Raw genomic sequence first — 13,930 nt, forward strand, 5'->3', positions numbered from 1 at the left:
AGGACAGGTAGGGTGAAGTCCGGAAAGAGCTGTGTGGGAGGGGGGACAGCAGGGCCAGAGGTTTGGAGGTGGGTGGATGTGGAGAAGCTGGGGGAGGGGTAGTTCGGAGCCCTCTCGTCAAATCTATTGAAGAACAGATTCAGCTGGTTGGCACGTTCAATACCCCCCCTGTTGTCTGGCTTCCAGGTGGTTTGTAGCCAGTGATGCTCCTCATGCCGTTCCACACTTCCTGCAAGTTGCTCTGCTGGAGTTTGTGTTCCAGCTTCCTCCTGTAGCTGTCTTTACCCTGTTGGATCCTCTCCTTAAGCTCCCCCTGCACCTGCCTCATCTGCTCCCTGTCACCATCTCTGAAGGCCCTCTTCTTCTCATTCAGCAGGACCTTAATGTCTCTGGTGACCCACGGCTTGTTGTTGGGGAAACAGCGTAAGGTCACTGTAGGAACAACAGTGTCCACACAGAAGTTGATGTACCCTGTTATGCAGTCCGTGAGATCATCAAGGTCCTCCCCATGCGAATCACAGAGCAACTCCCCGTCAGTTTGTTCAAAGCAGCCCTGCAAATCCTCAATGGTCTCCTGCGACCATCTCCTAACAGTCCTGGTGGTCACAGGCAGCCGCTGAACTTGAGGCTTATACAGGGGTTGCAGATGGATGAGGTTGTGATCTGACCTTCCAAGTGGAGGAAGGGCAGTGGAGCTGTATGCCTCCTTAACATTGGCGTACAGCAGGTCCAGTGTCCTGTTTTCCCTGGTGGGACAATCCACAAACTGCTTGAAGGTGGGCAGTGTTGCAGCCAGAGTGACATGGTTGAAGTCCCCAGATATCGCGATGAATGCGTCTGGGTGACGTGTCTGTAGTCCCGCGATGACGGTGTGTGTGACGTCACACGCGAGCGCAGCATTTGCCATCGGAGGGATGTAAACAACCAGGAAGATCACATGTGAGAGCTCTCACGGCAGATAATATGGCCGCAGACTCACGGCCAGCAGTTCAATGTCCGGGCTGCACACACGCTCCTTAACCGTGACATGTCCAGGATGACACCACTTGTTGTTAATAAGAATAGCAAGTCCCCCACCTTTCTTCTTGCCACTCTCACGGAGTCTCCTGTCCGCCGGAACAGTCTGAAAGCCGTCCACCGTGACGTTAGAGTCCAGGATGTCCTCATGGAGCCACGTCTCCGTGAAACACATAACGCTGCTCTCACGATACACCCGCTGAGTCCTCACCAAGCCCGCCAGCTCGTCGATCTTGTTCACTAGCGACCTCACGTTCCCCATGGTGATGGAAGGGAGATACGGTTTATATCTGCGCCTCTTCTCCTGTTGTTTGCGACCAGCCTTACGTCCCCTGTACTTCCTCCTCAGCTCTCTGGGAATTTCAGGCCTCTCCCGTATCAGCGCCGTAGGTTGTAGCGACAACAGCTGATCCCGGGTGTAAACAATAGGGCCACCGCATTGTTTTGCCCAGACGGAGACGCGGTCAGGGAAAATTGTCCGAAGAATGAGACACACGGTCAGAAAACAAGAAAGAAAGTTCCCTAACATAGTTGGCTTGGTTAGCACAACACTTACAAGGAAAAAAAAACAGTAATAAAAAACAATAAATAAAGATAATTAGCTAAAAGGGCAGAAAAGAGAGAGAGCTACTGTTGCTGGCTGCCGCTCGACACAGCGCCGGAACATGGTGAAGAAACAGCTCCAAGAGCGGGGGATGTCATACTCCATGCTATATCCTGCGACTCTGAAAGTCACTACCAACAACAGGTCCCATACCTTCACTTCACCAGATGCAGCAGCTGCCTTCCTCACAACTCAGGGCTGAACACCAGAATATAGGACTGTGTGTCGGGTTGAAATTTATGAAGACCAATATAGGAATGTTGAGCGTGTTTGATTTAATTTACCTCCTGGGAGAAAAAAAATGTTCAGCTGTGGCCAATAGTTATTATGGGTCATATGTGAAAAGTACATCTATGTGATAAAGGAAAAAAAAAACCTGAGGAAACACTAGAGAGTTTTACCCTGGTTGATGCGAGGACACTTGGTTGAGTTTTCTCCCAAGTAAAGCCCACGACCTGCCTATTAGACCCAATTCCCACACCGTTTTTTGAAACACTTTGTGCATTCTTTGATGATCAGCTGTTATACATGGTGAATTGCTCTCTTCAGACGTGTGTCTTCCCCGCCTCCTTTAAAACGGCGGTGGTGAAGCCCCTTTTGAGGAAGAGCAACCTACACCCAACCCAACCCAACACCTTTAATAATTATCGGCCTGTATCCAACTTACCGATTTTAAGTAACATTTTGGAAAAACTTGTTTTTATTCAAGGAAATGACTTTTTAATCGCAAACAACACTTTAAAAAAGTATCAGTCTGTCTTTAGGACGAACCACAGTACTGAGAGAGCCCTTTTGAAGATTTTAAATTACATCAGGTGCAACTTAGATAACCATAAACTTACGGTCTTGGTACTACTGGCTCTGACCGCCACCTTCAATACAGTAAACCACCACATTTTATTAAATAGACTGAAAAACCTGGTTGGCCTCTCTGGTACTGTTCTTAACTGGTTCATCTCTTACCTCACAGATCGACACTTCTTTATAAGTATGGATTCATGTCATCGGGAGGCACGGCATCAGCTTTCATAGTTATGCTGACGGTACGCAACTGTACATTGCCATGTCTCCTGATGACACAGGGCTTTTTGATGTCCTTTTTAACTGCGTTTTAGATATCAAGACATGGATGGCAGCAAATTTCCTACAGCTCAACCAGGACAAAACAGAGGTTTTTGTCATTGGTCCTGAAGGCCAGAAAGAGAAACTTTTACCAAAGTTAAAGGATTTTAAACCATCACAATCTGTAAAAAATCTGGGTGTGATTTTTAGACTCTGAGCTCAATTTTATTCCACACATCAAAAATATAACAAAGATGGGTTTTTATCATCTCAAGAATATAGCCAGAGTCTGCCCGTTTCTCTATCAGGCCAGCACGGAGGTGCTGATGCATGCTTATATCTCTTGTAGCTTAGACTACTGTGATGCTCTCTGGCCTTCCCAAGAAGAGCATTTCCAATTTACAATTATTACAGAACTCAGCTGCACGAGTGCTGACGTGGACCAGAGGGCGGGAGCACGTTACACCAGTTTTAAAGTCACTGCATTGGCTCCCCGTGCGTTTCAGGATTGATTTTAAGGTTCTTTTACTAGTTTTTAAGTGTCTCAACGGTTTTGGGCCTTCTTATTTATCTGACCTGCTTTTACTCTATCAGTCCCTGCGGACCCTGAGGTCCTCCGGCACTGGCCTTTTAACCCTTTAAGCGCCAAAGTCGCAAATTTGCGACACAGCACTGTACCCAACAAAACAGCTGTTTTCTCCTAACGGGGGGTTACATGTCGTTCATACTCCTCACCACTAGCTAGCAGACATCTCTTACTTAGACCTTAGCTCATAAAAACGTCATGCTTCAATGCAAAATGTTCGAGGAAGTCCCATGCAAACTGTTGGATGAGAGACCGGAGACAGCGCGCAACGGAGCTATTCTGCTGAAGCGGCAATGGTGGATTTAGAAGTTATTGAGACGAAGTAAACGACAATAGCAAGCAAATAGTTGACACGTAGGGAAGTGATTGAGCTCCCATTCGCTGATTCTGATTCTGAAATGGAAAATCTAACTTTGGGAGATGACGGTCGGGCGATTAGTAAGCTTGCTAGTCGCGGTGCGTCTTTGTATAGCAATGGCGCTGCCGCGCAGAGCGAGGAACATGCATAAGCACAAACATACGACCCTTTGCCCAACATAGGTGGGAATGGAAATGATACACGAACTCGTATCAGTAGGGGAGTGAATGGATGTGGTAAAAGTAGCGGTGGTGGTGAGAACAGCGCTGGGACCAGCGTTAGCATTCACTCTTTCTACCGTGACGATCACGTAGCATCCATCCACGGCAGTGGTGCAGCTGTGCGAGGCAGCAGTGTTCACGAAGCACAGAGCACACACGAGTCCAGCTCTTCTCACAACACTAGACGGGATAGCAGGGGGAGACGTGGGCTAAGTGTCCATAGAAGGGCTGATGAGTTTCGTAGGGGAAACAGGGGAAGGCAGAACAGGGCTGGACATGATGATGATGATGATGATGGTGATGGTAATGGTGGATGGGCTTACTTGAGAGATGAGGAAGTATATCAGGAATGGATAAAGCTCTCTGATGAGCAAATTGGATATTGTGGTGACAGAGCTATAGTTCTTATTCTCTGTGTGCCTTGCCATGACAGGCTCCACATTCTACAAATACTGCAAACTTTTATCTGGTAGATGGGCACAGATAAGGCCTCTGCAGCTAAAAGATGCCTACTGTTATATAATAATAATAATAATAATAATAATAATAATAATAATAATAATGATAATAGTAACAATGAAGAGAAGAGAAGAGAAAACAAGAAAAGGGAAAGAAAAAAAGACAAGAAAAAGAAAAAGTGTCCTGGGTTGTGGTGGGTAAAAAAAAGAAAACGCATACTGTTTACATGAGTTTTGTGGTGTAGTAATAGTTCTAGTTTACAACTGTTGGCTTAGAATTTACTTTTTCCCTGTTCACTTGATGTGTGGACAACATAACAAATGGATGGAGGGGATGAATATGATGAAATGAGTTCAACTCTCTTTCAAAATATCAGGTATTTCATGGAAATGACATAATCCAATATGGCCGCCACCATATGACGTCATAATATGCTAATTAGATGGGGAAATTTACTCCCAAGATAAACTTTAGGTCATTCTCAATATTTGTCTCATTTACACTTTGTCTCTATCTCAAACCATTTTCAAGCCAGAGCCTTCTGAAATTTAGATGTCAAAATCTAGTATTTTTTAAAATAAACCCCGGCGCCTAAAGGGTTAACCATACCACAGGTTAGTTCAAAAAAGCATGCGGAGGCAGCTTATGGGCCCCAACTGTGGAGCAGCCTGCCGGAGAACCTCAGGGTCGCAGAGACTGTTGAGGTTTTTAAAAAGAGGCTCAAAACCCACCTTTTTAACCATACTTTTAATTGATTTTAAATTATTTTTAATTCCTTTCATGCTGTTTTAACCTCTATGCTTTTATGCTTTAGTCCCTCATGTTTTTAGTCTCAATGCTTTTTGCTTTTTTCTACTGTTTTAGTCTGTCAGTTTTTAAACTCCAGTGTTTCCTCAGGGGGGCCTGCCAGACTGGGAGCTGTCTCTGGTCTGGCCACTGGGGGCGCTGCCACGTGGACCGTTTCCGCCCGGGTGGGTAGAGGGCCCTGCACCTTACTGTGGGTTACGGTGGTCTCTGTGGCAGCGCTCCCTGCGGCCTTGGACTGTGATCGCTCTCAGTGTGGTTGGCTCCCCCGAAAGGTAGCTTCCTCCATGCCTCATGTCTCGCTGCCCAGCCATGTCTCTCTAGTGACAGCTAGTGTATGTATGGGTATGAGTGTGTGTGTTTTTGTGTCTGCATGTGTATGTGCGAGTGTGTGTATGAGTGTGTAAGTATTTCTGTATGTCTCTGTGCATGTCTGTGGGGGTGGGAGGGTTGGGTTCTTCTAATTTTCTTCTCTTGATTTTATTTGCTGTTTCTCTTTTTCTGTAGTTTTTTAATCTATATAAGACACTTTGAATTGCTTTCTTTGTATGAAAAGTGCCATATAAATAAAGATTGATTTGAGGATTTGATTTGATTGGTATCATTATACATCTAATAAAAAAAATATGGGTGAACTGGTTAGACTGACATCACTGAATGTTAAGGGTGCAAACTCAGCCATTAAAAGGAGGAAGATTCTCTTGTATCTTAAACAGATAAATCCAGAGCTGTCCTAACCCTAACCCTACAGGAGACTCATTTGGAAAAGAATGATTCATTATTACTGCAAAGAGTCTGAACTGGGAGAGTTCTTTATAGTGCCCGGTCTCCTAGTCAGAGGGGAGTCACCATTTTAATTTGGAAGAATTTTAATATCAAGATATCCAAACAACAATCAGGTAAAGAAGGGAGATGGATAATGTATAGTATTAGGTGGGGACTTTAACAAAGTTAGGGATCCTAAGGTTGATAAAATGTACAAATGGAGTGTCACACAGCCCTCACAGGCACAAAAAGCAATTGATAAAATGGAAAAGGAGATAGATTTAGTAGATATTTGGAGATTTTTCCATCCTTCAGACAAACAATTTACCTTTTATTCCCATCCACATATTCCTTATTCAAGAATAGATTATTTTATGATTTCAATATCATTGCTCTCTATCACTGAACAAACAACAATAGGTACATTCTTAATTTCCAATCATGCATCGGTGGGGGTGGCACGACGTTTAGGCCAGTCACCGAAGTGTTGGTCCACTAGGTGGCAATTTAACTAATCCCTGCTCAGAGATGAGCATTCAGAATTTATTAAAAGCAAGATACTGGATTATTGGTTGAGTAATGAAGGCTCAGTGTCAAATCCAGCCGTGGAGTGGGATGCTTTTAAGTCTGTGATTAGAGGTCGACTCATTCAGTATTGTTCATATTTGAAGAAGAGATCGATTCAACGTCTCCAGGACCTGGAGGTGGACATTAAAAACATAGAAAATGTGCACTCCACTCAATATGACTATGCCATACTTCTTGAACTAAATAAATTAAAAGTGGAGTACAACTCTATATTACAGAGTAAAGTCGAATATACATTATTCAGAACTAAACAAAAATATTATGAACAAGGGGAGAGAACAGGGAGATTTCTTGCACATAGAGCAAAGCAGCAGTATGCTCAGTCAATTATATCTGGGGTGCAGAATGATGGCGGTGACCTGAAAACAGACGACATGGACATAAATACTATATGTGCCACGTTTTATCAAAGTCTTTATAAATCAGACAACCCTAATACTCAAGATATTGGTTCTTTTTTATCCACTGTAAATTGCCCAACTCTATCTCAGGAGGAAGAGGACCGAATTGGAGCAGACATTACATTGGAAGAGGTTAAAAGGGCTATACAGGACCTGCAGGGTGGGAAGTCTCCAGTCTCCAAGTTTTTTCAGATATTCTTGCCCCAGAACTCCATAGAGTTTACAAGGACACCTTAGAGAAGATGCAGATGGTTATAATAACTTTAATACATAAAAAAGACAGAGACCCACAGCAATGCGGCAACTACTGTCCTGTATCGCCAATCAATGTTGATGCTAAGTTGCTTGCCAAGATTTTAGCATCTAGGTTGGAGGGTTTTTTTTTACCAAAATTCATTCACCCGGACCAGGTTGGTTTTATTAAGAATATGTCATAATTTACACAGGTTGCCTCACCTCATGTGGCAAGCTAGAAATGAAACAGACATAACAGTAGCTTTTTCGCTGGATCCTGAAAAAGCATTCGACAGGAGTGGGTGCTCCTTTTTCAGTCATTAGAAAAATTTGGCATTGGTTCTTTTATTAACTGGATTAGATTATTATATTACAATTCCAAGGCATTTGTAGTAACAAATGGCAGGAGGTCTCCCTCTTTTCAGTCATTAGAAAAATTTGGCATTGGTTCTTTTATTAACTGGATTAGATTATTATATTACAATTCCAAGGCATTTGTAGTAACAAATGGCAGGAGGTCTCCCTCTTTTCAGCTTCATAGAGGGACAAGGCAGGGTTACCCTCTGTCCCCCTTAATATTTGCTCTGGTTCTTGAACTGTTAGCAATTGCTATTGGGCAAAATAATAATATAATGGGCAGTAAGGCTGGCAGCAAGGAGCATGATATTTTGTTACTGTGCAGGCACCCATAAGCAACTATACCTCATATCCTCACTCTGATCGCCTCATTTTCAGGTGTTTCTGGTTATAAAATAAACTGGTCAAAGTCTGAAGCGATGCCTCTATCGAGTGTCTGTCCACCTAGCGTTAGCCAGGGATGGCAGTTTTCATGGCAGCCATCTGGCCTGACATATTTGGATATAAAGATCACTCCATGGCTGGATAATATTATTACAATCAATATTCTCCCTCTAATTCAGAAAATACAGCTTATATTTCAAAATTGGAAAAAATTGGGCCTGTCACTTCTAGGTAAAATTAATATTCTAAAGATGGTAATAGTTCCCAAATTAATTACATAAGGAATTTGCTACCGTTAAACATGCAACACAATTCCTTATTGAAATATAATGAGGCTGTGTATAGCTTTTTATGGGCGGGTAAAAAAAACATATATAAATCAATCAAAACTGTATGCCGCTATTGAGGATGGAGGACTTTGCCTCCCCCACATAGCCTGGCATCATTATGCTTTCTGTCTCAAACAGTTGTCGAAATTATACATGACAGCTGACCAAGCGCCTGTGTGAGTATCTATAGAGATGGAACTCACATTCCTCTACCTGACCCAGGCCTTTATTACTCAAACTAAGGATGTGATCCCACATGAATGATGACCCAATCCTCGCCTTCTCACAAGAGACATGGCAAGCCTTGCATAAAATCATGAGCTGAAATTCTAATTTTACAAACAAAACATCTTCGTGGCACAATAAAAGCCTCAGGATAGGTTAAAAAAAAAAAATAAAAAAAAATCATGGGCTGTCTGGGTTAAGTTGGGAATTGTTTATATTGGGGATTTATTTGATAGGGACCAGTTTCTTTCTTTTGAACAATTAAGGGGAAAGTACAAAATCTTCTTCTTTCTGGAAATATCTTCAGTTACGGAGCTGTATCTTGTCACACCTTAAAAAATTACCGCTTACATTTAGAACTGAAATACAAAGCAGACTGGAACAGGATGGGCACTTCAAAAGGAAAACATCATGCTTTTATAACCTTCTCAGGGGGTCTCGGTCACCCACTTATACAGGCCTTAAGAGATGCTCGGAGAGGGATATAAGGGAAGAGATATCTGGTGAAATATGGGCGCAAATTATTGAATCATGGTTTAAAGTATTAAGGGAAATGCAGACCCGTTTGATTAGCTATAAAATCCTCAATAGAACTTATTGGACTCCATGTAAAATGGCACGATTAGGACTTAGAAATTCAGACTTGTGCTGGAGATGTGATGCTTCTTGTGGTACTTTTGTTCATATGTTGTATTCATGCCCCAGGATAGATTTACTATGGTCTAAGATTATCTCCTTCATTAACACTGTGATGTCCTCTACTCTGGTACAACAACCGCTGCTTTGTCTATTAGGTACGTTACCGAAGGGAAGTGGACTAACTGTCCACCAGATAGTATGGTGTAGAACAGCACTTATTACTGGATGCAGGATAGTGTGGCGACACTGGAAAATGAAAGAAGTTATATTGGTGAAGGAATGGTTTGATGAGATGGCCAAGATTGCTTCCTACGAACAACTTTGTTATAGGTTGCATGATAAGGAAGAGTTATACATGAGAATATGGGGGCCTTATACCTCAGCATCTCAATACATTGGTGGGTTGCACCCTCTCGATGAACTCCTGTTACCAGTTTGCATGTATACCCATTTGATTAGGTGTAAGTAAGTTTACTGTCTCTGTCGGACTCCCTCTGTGTCTTTGTTTGTTTTTGTTTGTGTAGATGCTCAGTATGGGCTTGGTTTTGACTTGTGGTAAGATATGTATGAATATGTTTTTTTTTTTCTTGTTGAAAACTAATAAAAAGTGAATTCCAAAAAATAAATAAATAAATAAACTGTCAGCGGGTACATATCTAGATTAACAGGAGGACACCGGGAGAAACATCACAGATATCATCACCATGACGCGTAAGGTCACGCCCTGGCTTGCTGTGTGAATTACACATGGAGCTCCTTGGCTCTGTGTGAATAATGGCAGAGAATTCGCAAACCGCTGCTGCGACATCTCTGTGTGAAAAGGGCAAGTCATGTCACAGCTGGTATCTTCTTTCAACTCCTGAGGTGTGGCACTGACCAAACTTAGCAACCAGCTGGTAAACATAGTGGGACATCAGTTATAGAGCAGCAGCTCAGTAACAGGTAGGCCTTGATAACAGTGTGACTCATCGCTATAGTCGTGGCTGCTTCAAGGCACAAGAGAAGAGTACAAGTGTCACAACAAATCATAGGAAAACAATTGTTTTGCTGGCAAGGCTTTTGTGAGGCATCATCTGGCAGTGAGGAACATGCCTATAAATAATTACTAATGTTGCCCTGTTTCTGCTGAATATGCAAATAAACAACTGTTTGCTCCCAACTTTACAGCTTTCTGTTGTCAGTTGTCCCCCGCAAACAAAATCCAGGTTTAATAATTCATCAATTGATAAATCAGTAATCATCAGATTCAAGTTTGATGAAACTAGTTAGTAGCAACCCTACACATAATCATCTTGATAGCAAAAACTTGCAAAATAAGTATAGGTTGTATATTTCCAGATGAATGAACCGAATGACACAGACTGATGAAAGGGATGTTTCTTGTGTATCTGCTCCTTTCTTATGAGATTGCTGTAAACGTTTAAGAAGCACACCATGTGAAATGTTCATCAAGACTTTTTATTATTTTAATTGGGATAGCCAGAGCAGTTTTATTGTTTACAGTGGTCAATGGAACACATGACCTACAGAACATTTACAAAACACACACAGTCTTTAGTATTGCTGCCTTCACAAGCTGTTTGCAGTGTCTTGCACAGCTCACTTGACTGCACCATGGTTACTGGTTTTTGTAGCAATCTCTTCACTCTAATCCTACACACACATACAGATCACCTGTCCCTCCCCACCCTCTCAGAGTAGGATGCGGTATTTGAGTGCGCGAGGAACCCTGTTGATGACGAGGCGTCCGTCGTAGCTGAGTGAGGCAAAGAGCCAGGGGTCAGCTGATGACCACTCTGCTGCATACACACTGTCTTCATGTTCCTCATAGGTGGACACCACACTGTCCTTTAGGGGCTCTTTACTCCTAACAAATACACACACACACACACACACAGACAAAAAGTCATACTTTGATCGCAAAATAATGTGTTTGAAGGACATGACACATGGGACCTCTGCTTTGCACTTCAGGATTTCTCTGGATGTTACATTTACAAACTTGGGTAACATACAGTATCTAACAAAAGTGAGTACACCCCTCGCATTTTTATAAATATTTTACTTTATCTTTTCATGGGACAACACTTTTATACAAGATGAACACTGACTACTTTCCATTGTAGCACAGTGTAAATTTACTGTCCCTTCAAAATAACTCAACACACAGCAATTAACGTCTAAACTGCTGGCATTTTTGAAAAAGTCACATTTGTCTGGCCTCAGCTTAATTCCCAAAGCTTACTGTCACTTAAGGACCAATCTCATATCCTCAACATGCTGTGGGAATGTTTTACTGTAAACTAAGACATGGTCCAAGTATAAAATGCATACTCTGTCTCTGAGGCTTCCGAGGTTCTCCCTCATAAGGCTGTGGGTGAGTTTGTGAGGCTAAATGTAGTTCTGTTTGATTCATACAGCCAAAGTAGTTGATCTTGATCTTTTACACTTGGTGTTAAAGGTGCTAGAGAAGGCTGACATGTGGGCATTTTTTTTTCTCTCACATACCCGCTCTCTCTCTCTCCCAGAGTGGGCTTACAGGCTCTGTAATACAATTCAACATTGGGTTAGGATCAATTTAAGACTTTGACTCTAAGGTCATGGCGTGTTCCCCTGTGACAACCTCTGCCCATTTCCAAACAGTTTTTGCCACATCTCGCCACAGTGAGTGAGTAATCTTTATTGAGAGCATGGCATCAACTCTGTCTTTCCCTTTCTCTCACAAACTTGCACACATTCACACTATTTCTGCTTGTATCAGTTCGTCTCCATGTTGTCTCCACCCCCACACACCTGTATCTGCTGAGGATGTTTTTATTGTTTATTCACTGCATCTCTGCATCTTTAGTGCTACGACAATATGACTTTAAATAACATTAGCATTATTTCCATCCCAAACGTCTCCCCAATCAACTGCTGTAAATAGTTCTGATATACATATTTGGATGTATTTTACACATTAACCTTTTCACAGAAACAGTAGTCCTCTGGACTGAACACTCAAAAGTGCTCTACCCACATTGAATCAGTGGAGACTATAGGACTTCTGCCTCAGTAGACCCTAAATGCTAGGGTAAAGTGTTGCATTGCATTATCCTGAAAGGTACTATTAATATTTTTTCCAGCCAATTATTATGCCTTGGAGGGACACAATAATCGCCTTTATCACTCAGTGGCTGGTGACCAAACTCCGGCTCAATCACCTTCCTCTGGTCCTTGCTCAAGAGAAAAACCCTAACACTAAAATCTAATAACTGGAAAAGCTCAAATGAGCTTGTGATGAGCACAAAGGCAAACAGCAATCAAAATGTTTTTTCTGTGTAAAATGACAACAAATTTGACTTAGCAATCCACAAATATGTCTGATGAATGGCATCGCCACTGTAGCGTCCTATCAGTGTTGGCAGTTCTTGGCATTGTAGCTGTAGCTGAAACAGTGGAGACTTCTAGTACTTCAAGTTCTAGTACTTGGTTATTATTGGATGAAAACAAATTTGATTGTGAAATGAGTAATTTTGTGGTGGTTGTGAAAAAACTGCTACCTCTGTCACAATTTAAGTTCATGGGAAATATCTTTTTGGGGCTTCCTGCAGCACATGATGTTGTTATTACTCGGATAGTTTGGCCACTGTGTAAAATTAGATCCAAAGTTCGCCACCCATTCTGGGGGTTTTAACCAAATTTGCACATTTCCAATGTGGGTTGTAATTGCACATGAACAATGGTAAACTTCCCTCCATGAGTGAGAACCTTCATCAACATGTTCCCTCTATGAAGCGTGCACCCAGAACTCCCAAATCATTCACCGAGTGACAAGTAAACTGGCAGATTTTTGTCAGATGTGATGGCCCTAGGCCTTGGGTCAGTGTCTGTTGTCCTTTCCCTGTCTGTGCTCCTCTGTTCAGGTTATCCCTGGTATGGCCCCACCCACCTCGTTGAAGGACTGGTGTCACCTGATCCTTTATAAGCCAGGTGATTCCAAGATGGCACAATCTCTCCCTCCTGGAAAGCTGGTGCCTGCTTGTACACTCCAGTTTGTATTGTACAGTTTGTGTTGTCTATTGTTCCACCATTCCAACTTTAAAAGAGTCACAAAACCTTGAACTACTGGGCTTGTATTCAGTTTTTAAAGATATTGTACGATTTTGGACTAATCACAGTTTTAGTTTGAAGAACTTTTAGCCACTCTTCTGACTTTATAATGGGTGTTTATTGCGTGAGCTAGAGTGTGTGACATCATCAACTGCTGCACCCCAGAGTGTAGAGCAGCTCCAAAAGTGAGAAAAAAATTCTCTTCAGCTTGATTTAGATCCCAAACCTTTTACTCAACATAGACAATGTATACATAGAAATGTAGGAAAACTTGTTGGCTTTCAGATGATGGTCTCATTTTAGATGTACGAGTTACAGTTTTGGATGTGGAAGCCCTGGAGCGACAAGAAGTGAAGTAGCTGCCCCATAAGCCCCAATGTTAATTTTGAGCCTAAAGTTCTAGAGGACAGCAGACGGTACCTGATTTGTGTTTTTTCACATTTTTAACCTCTTTCTGCCCTCTTGCTCTAGACCAGTGGTGTCAAACTGATCCAGTAAAGGGCCATGTGGCTGCAGGTTTTCATTCCAACCAAGCAAGAACACACCTGATCCAAATTAGGTGTGTTCTTGCTTGGTTGGCTGATTGGTTGGCTGATCCAAATCAGATGTGTTCTTGCTTGGTTGGAATGAAAACCTGCAGCCACATGGCCCTTTACTGAATCAGTTTGACACCACTGCTCTAGACCTTTTTAGCCTTTTCAGATATTCATCTTTCTGCCTTTTCAACTCCTTCAAACATTCTGCTTCATGTTCGGATATGAAAATGTCATTTTCATCTTTTAAAAATATTCATCTTTGTACCTTT

General features: G+C 42.3%; 1 protein-coding gene across 2 annotated transcripts in view; it reads right to left on the minus strand.

The window, feature by feature from the left end:
- Window positions 1-10,472: 10,472 nt before the first annotated feature.
- Window positions 10,473-13,930, minus strand: part of eipr1 (EARP complex and GARP complex interacting protein 1) — a 171,827-nt gene continuing 168,369 nt past the window's right edge. For both annotated transcript variants that reach the window (XM_037072218.1, XM_037072217.1), the window contains one exon: window positions 10,473-10,900. In XM_037072218.1, coding sequence (XP_036928113.1) covers window positions 10,726-10,900 — 175 coding nt within the window. In that variant the 3' untranslated portion in view covers window positions 10,473-10,725. The remainder of the gene's footprint in view (window positions 10,901-13,930) is intronic.

Source organism: Acanthopagrus latus, chromosome 16 (assembly GCF_904848185.1).
Source record: "Acanthopagrus latus isolate v.2019 chromosome 16, fAcaLat1.1, whole genome shotgun sequence".
NCBI classification, from domain to species: domain Eukaryota; kingdom Metazoa; phylum Chordata; class Actinopteri; order Spariformes; family Sparidae; genus Acanthopagrus; species Acanthopagrus latus.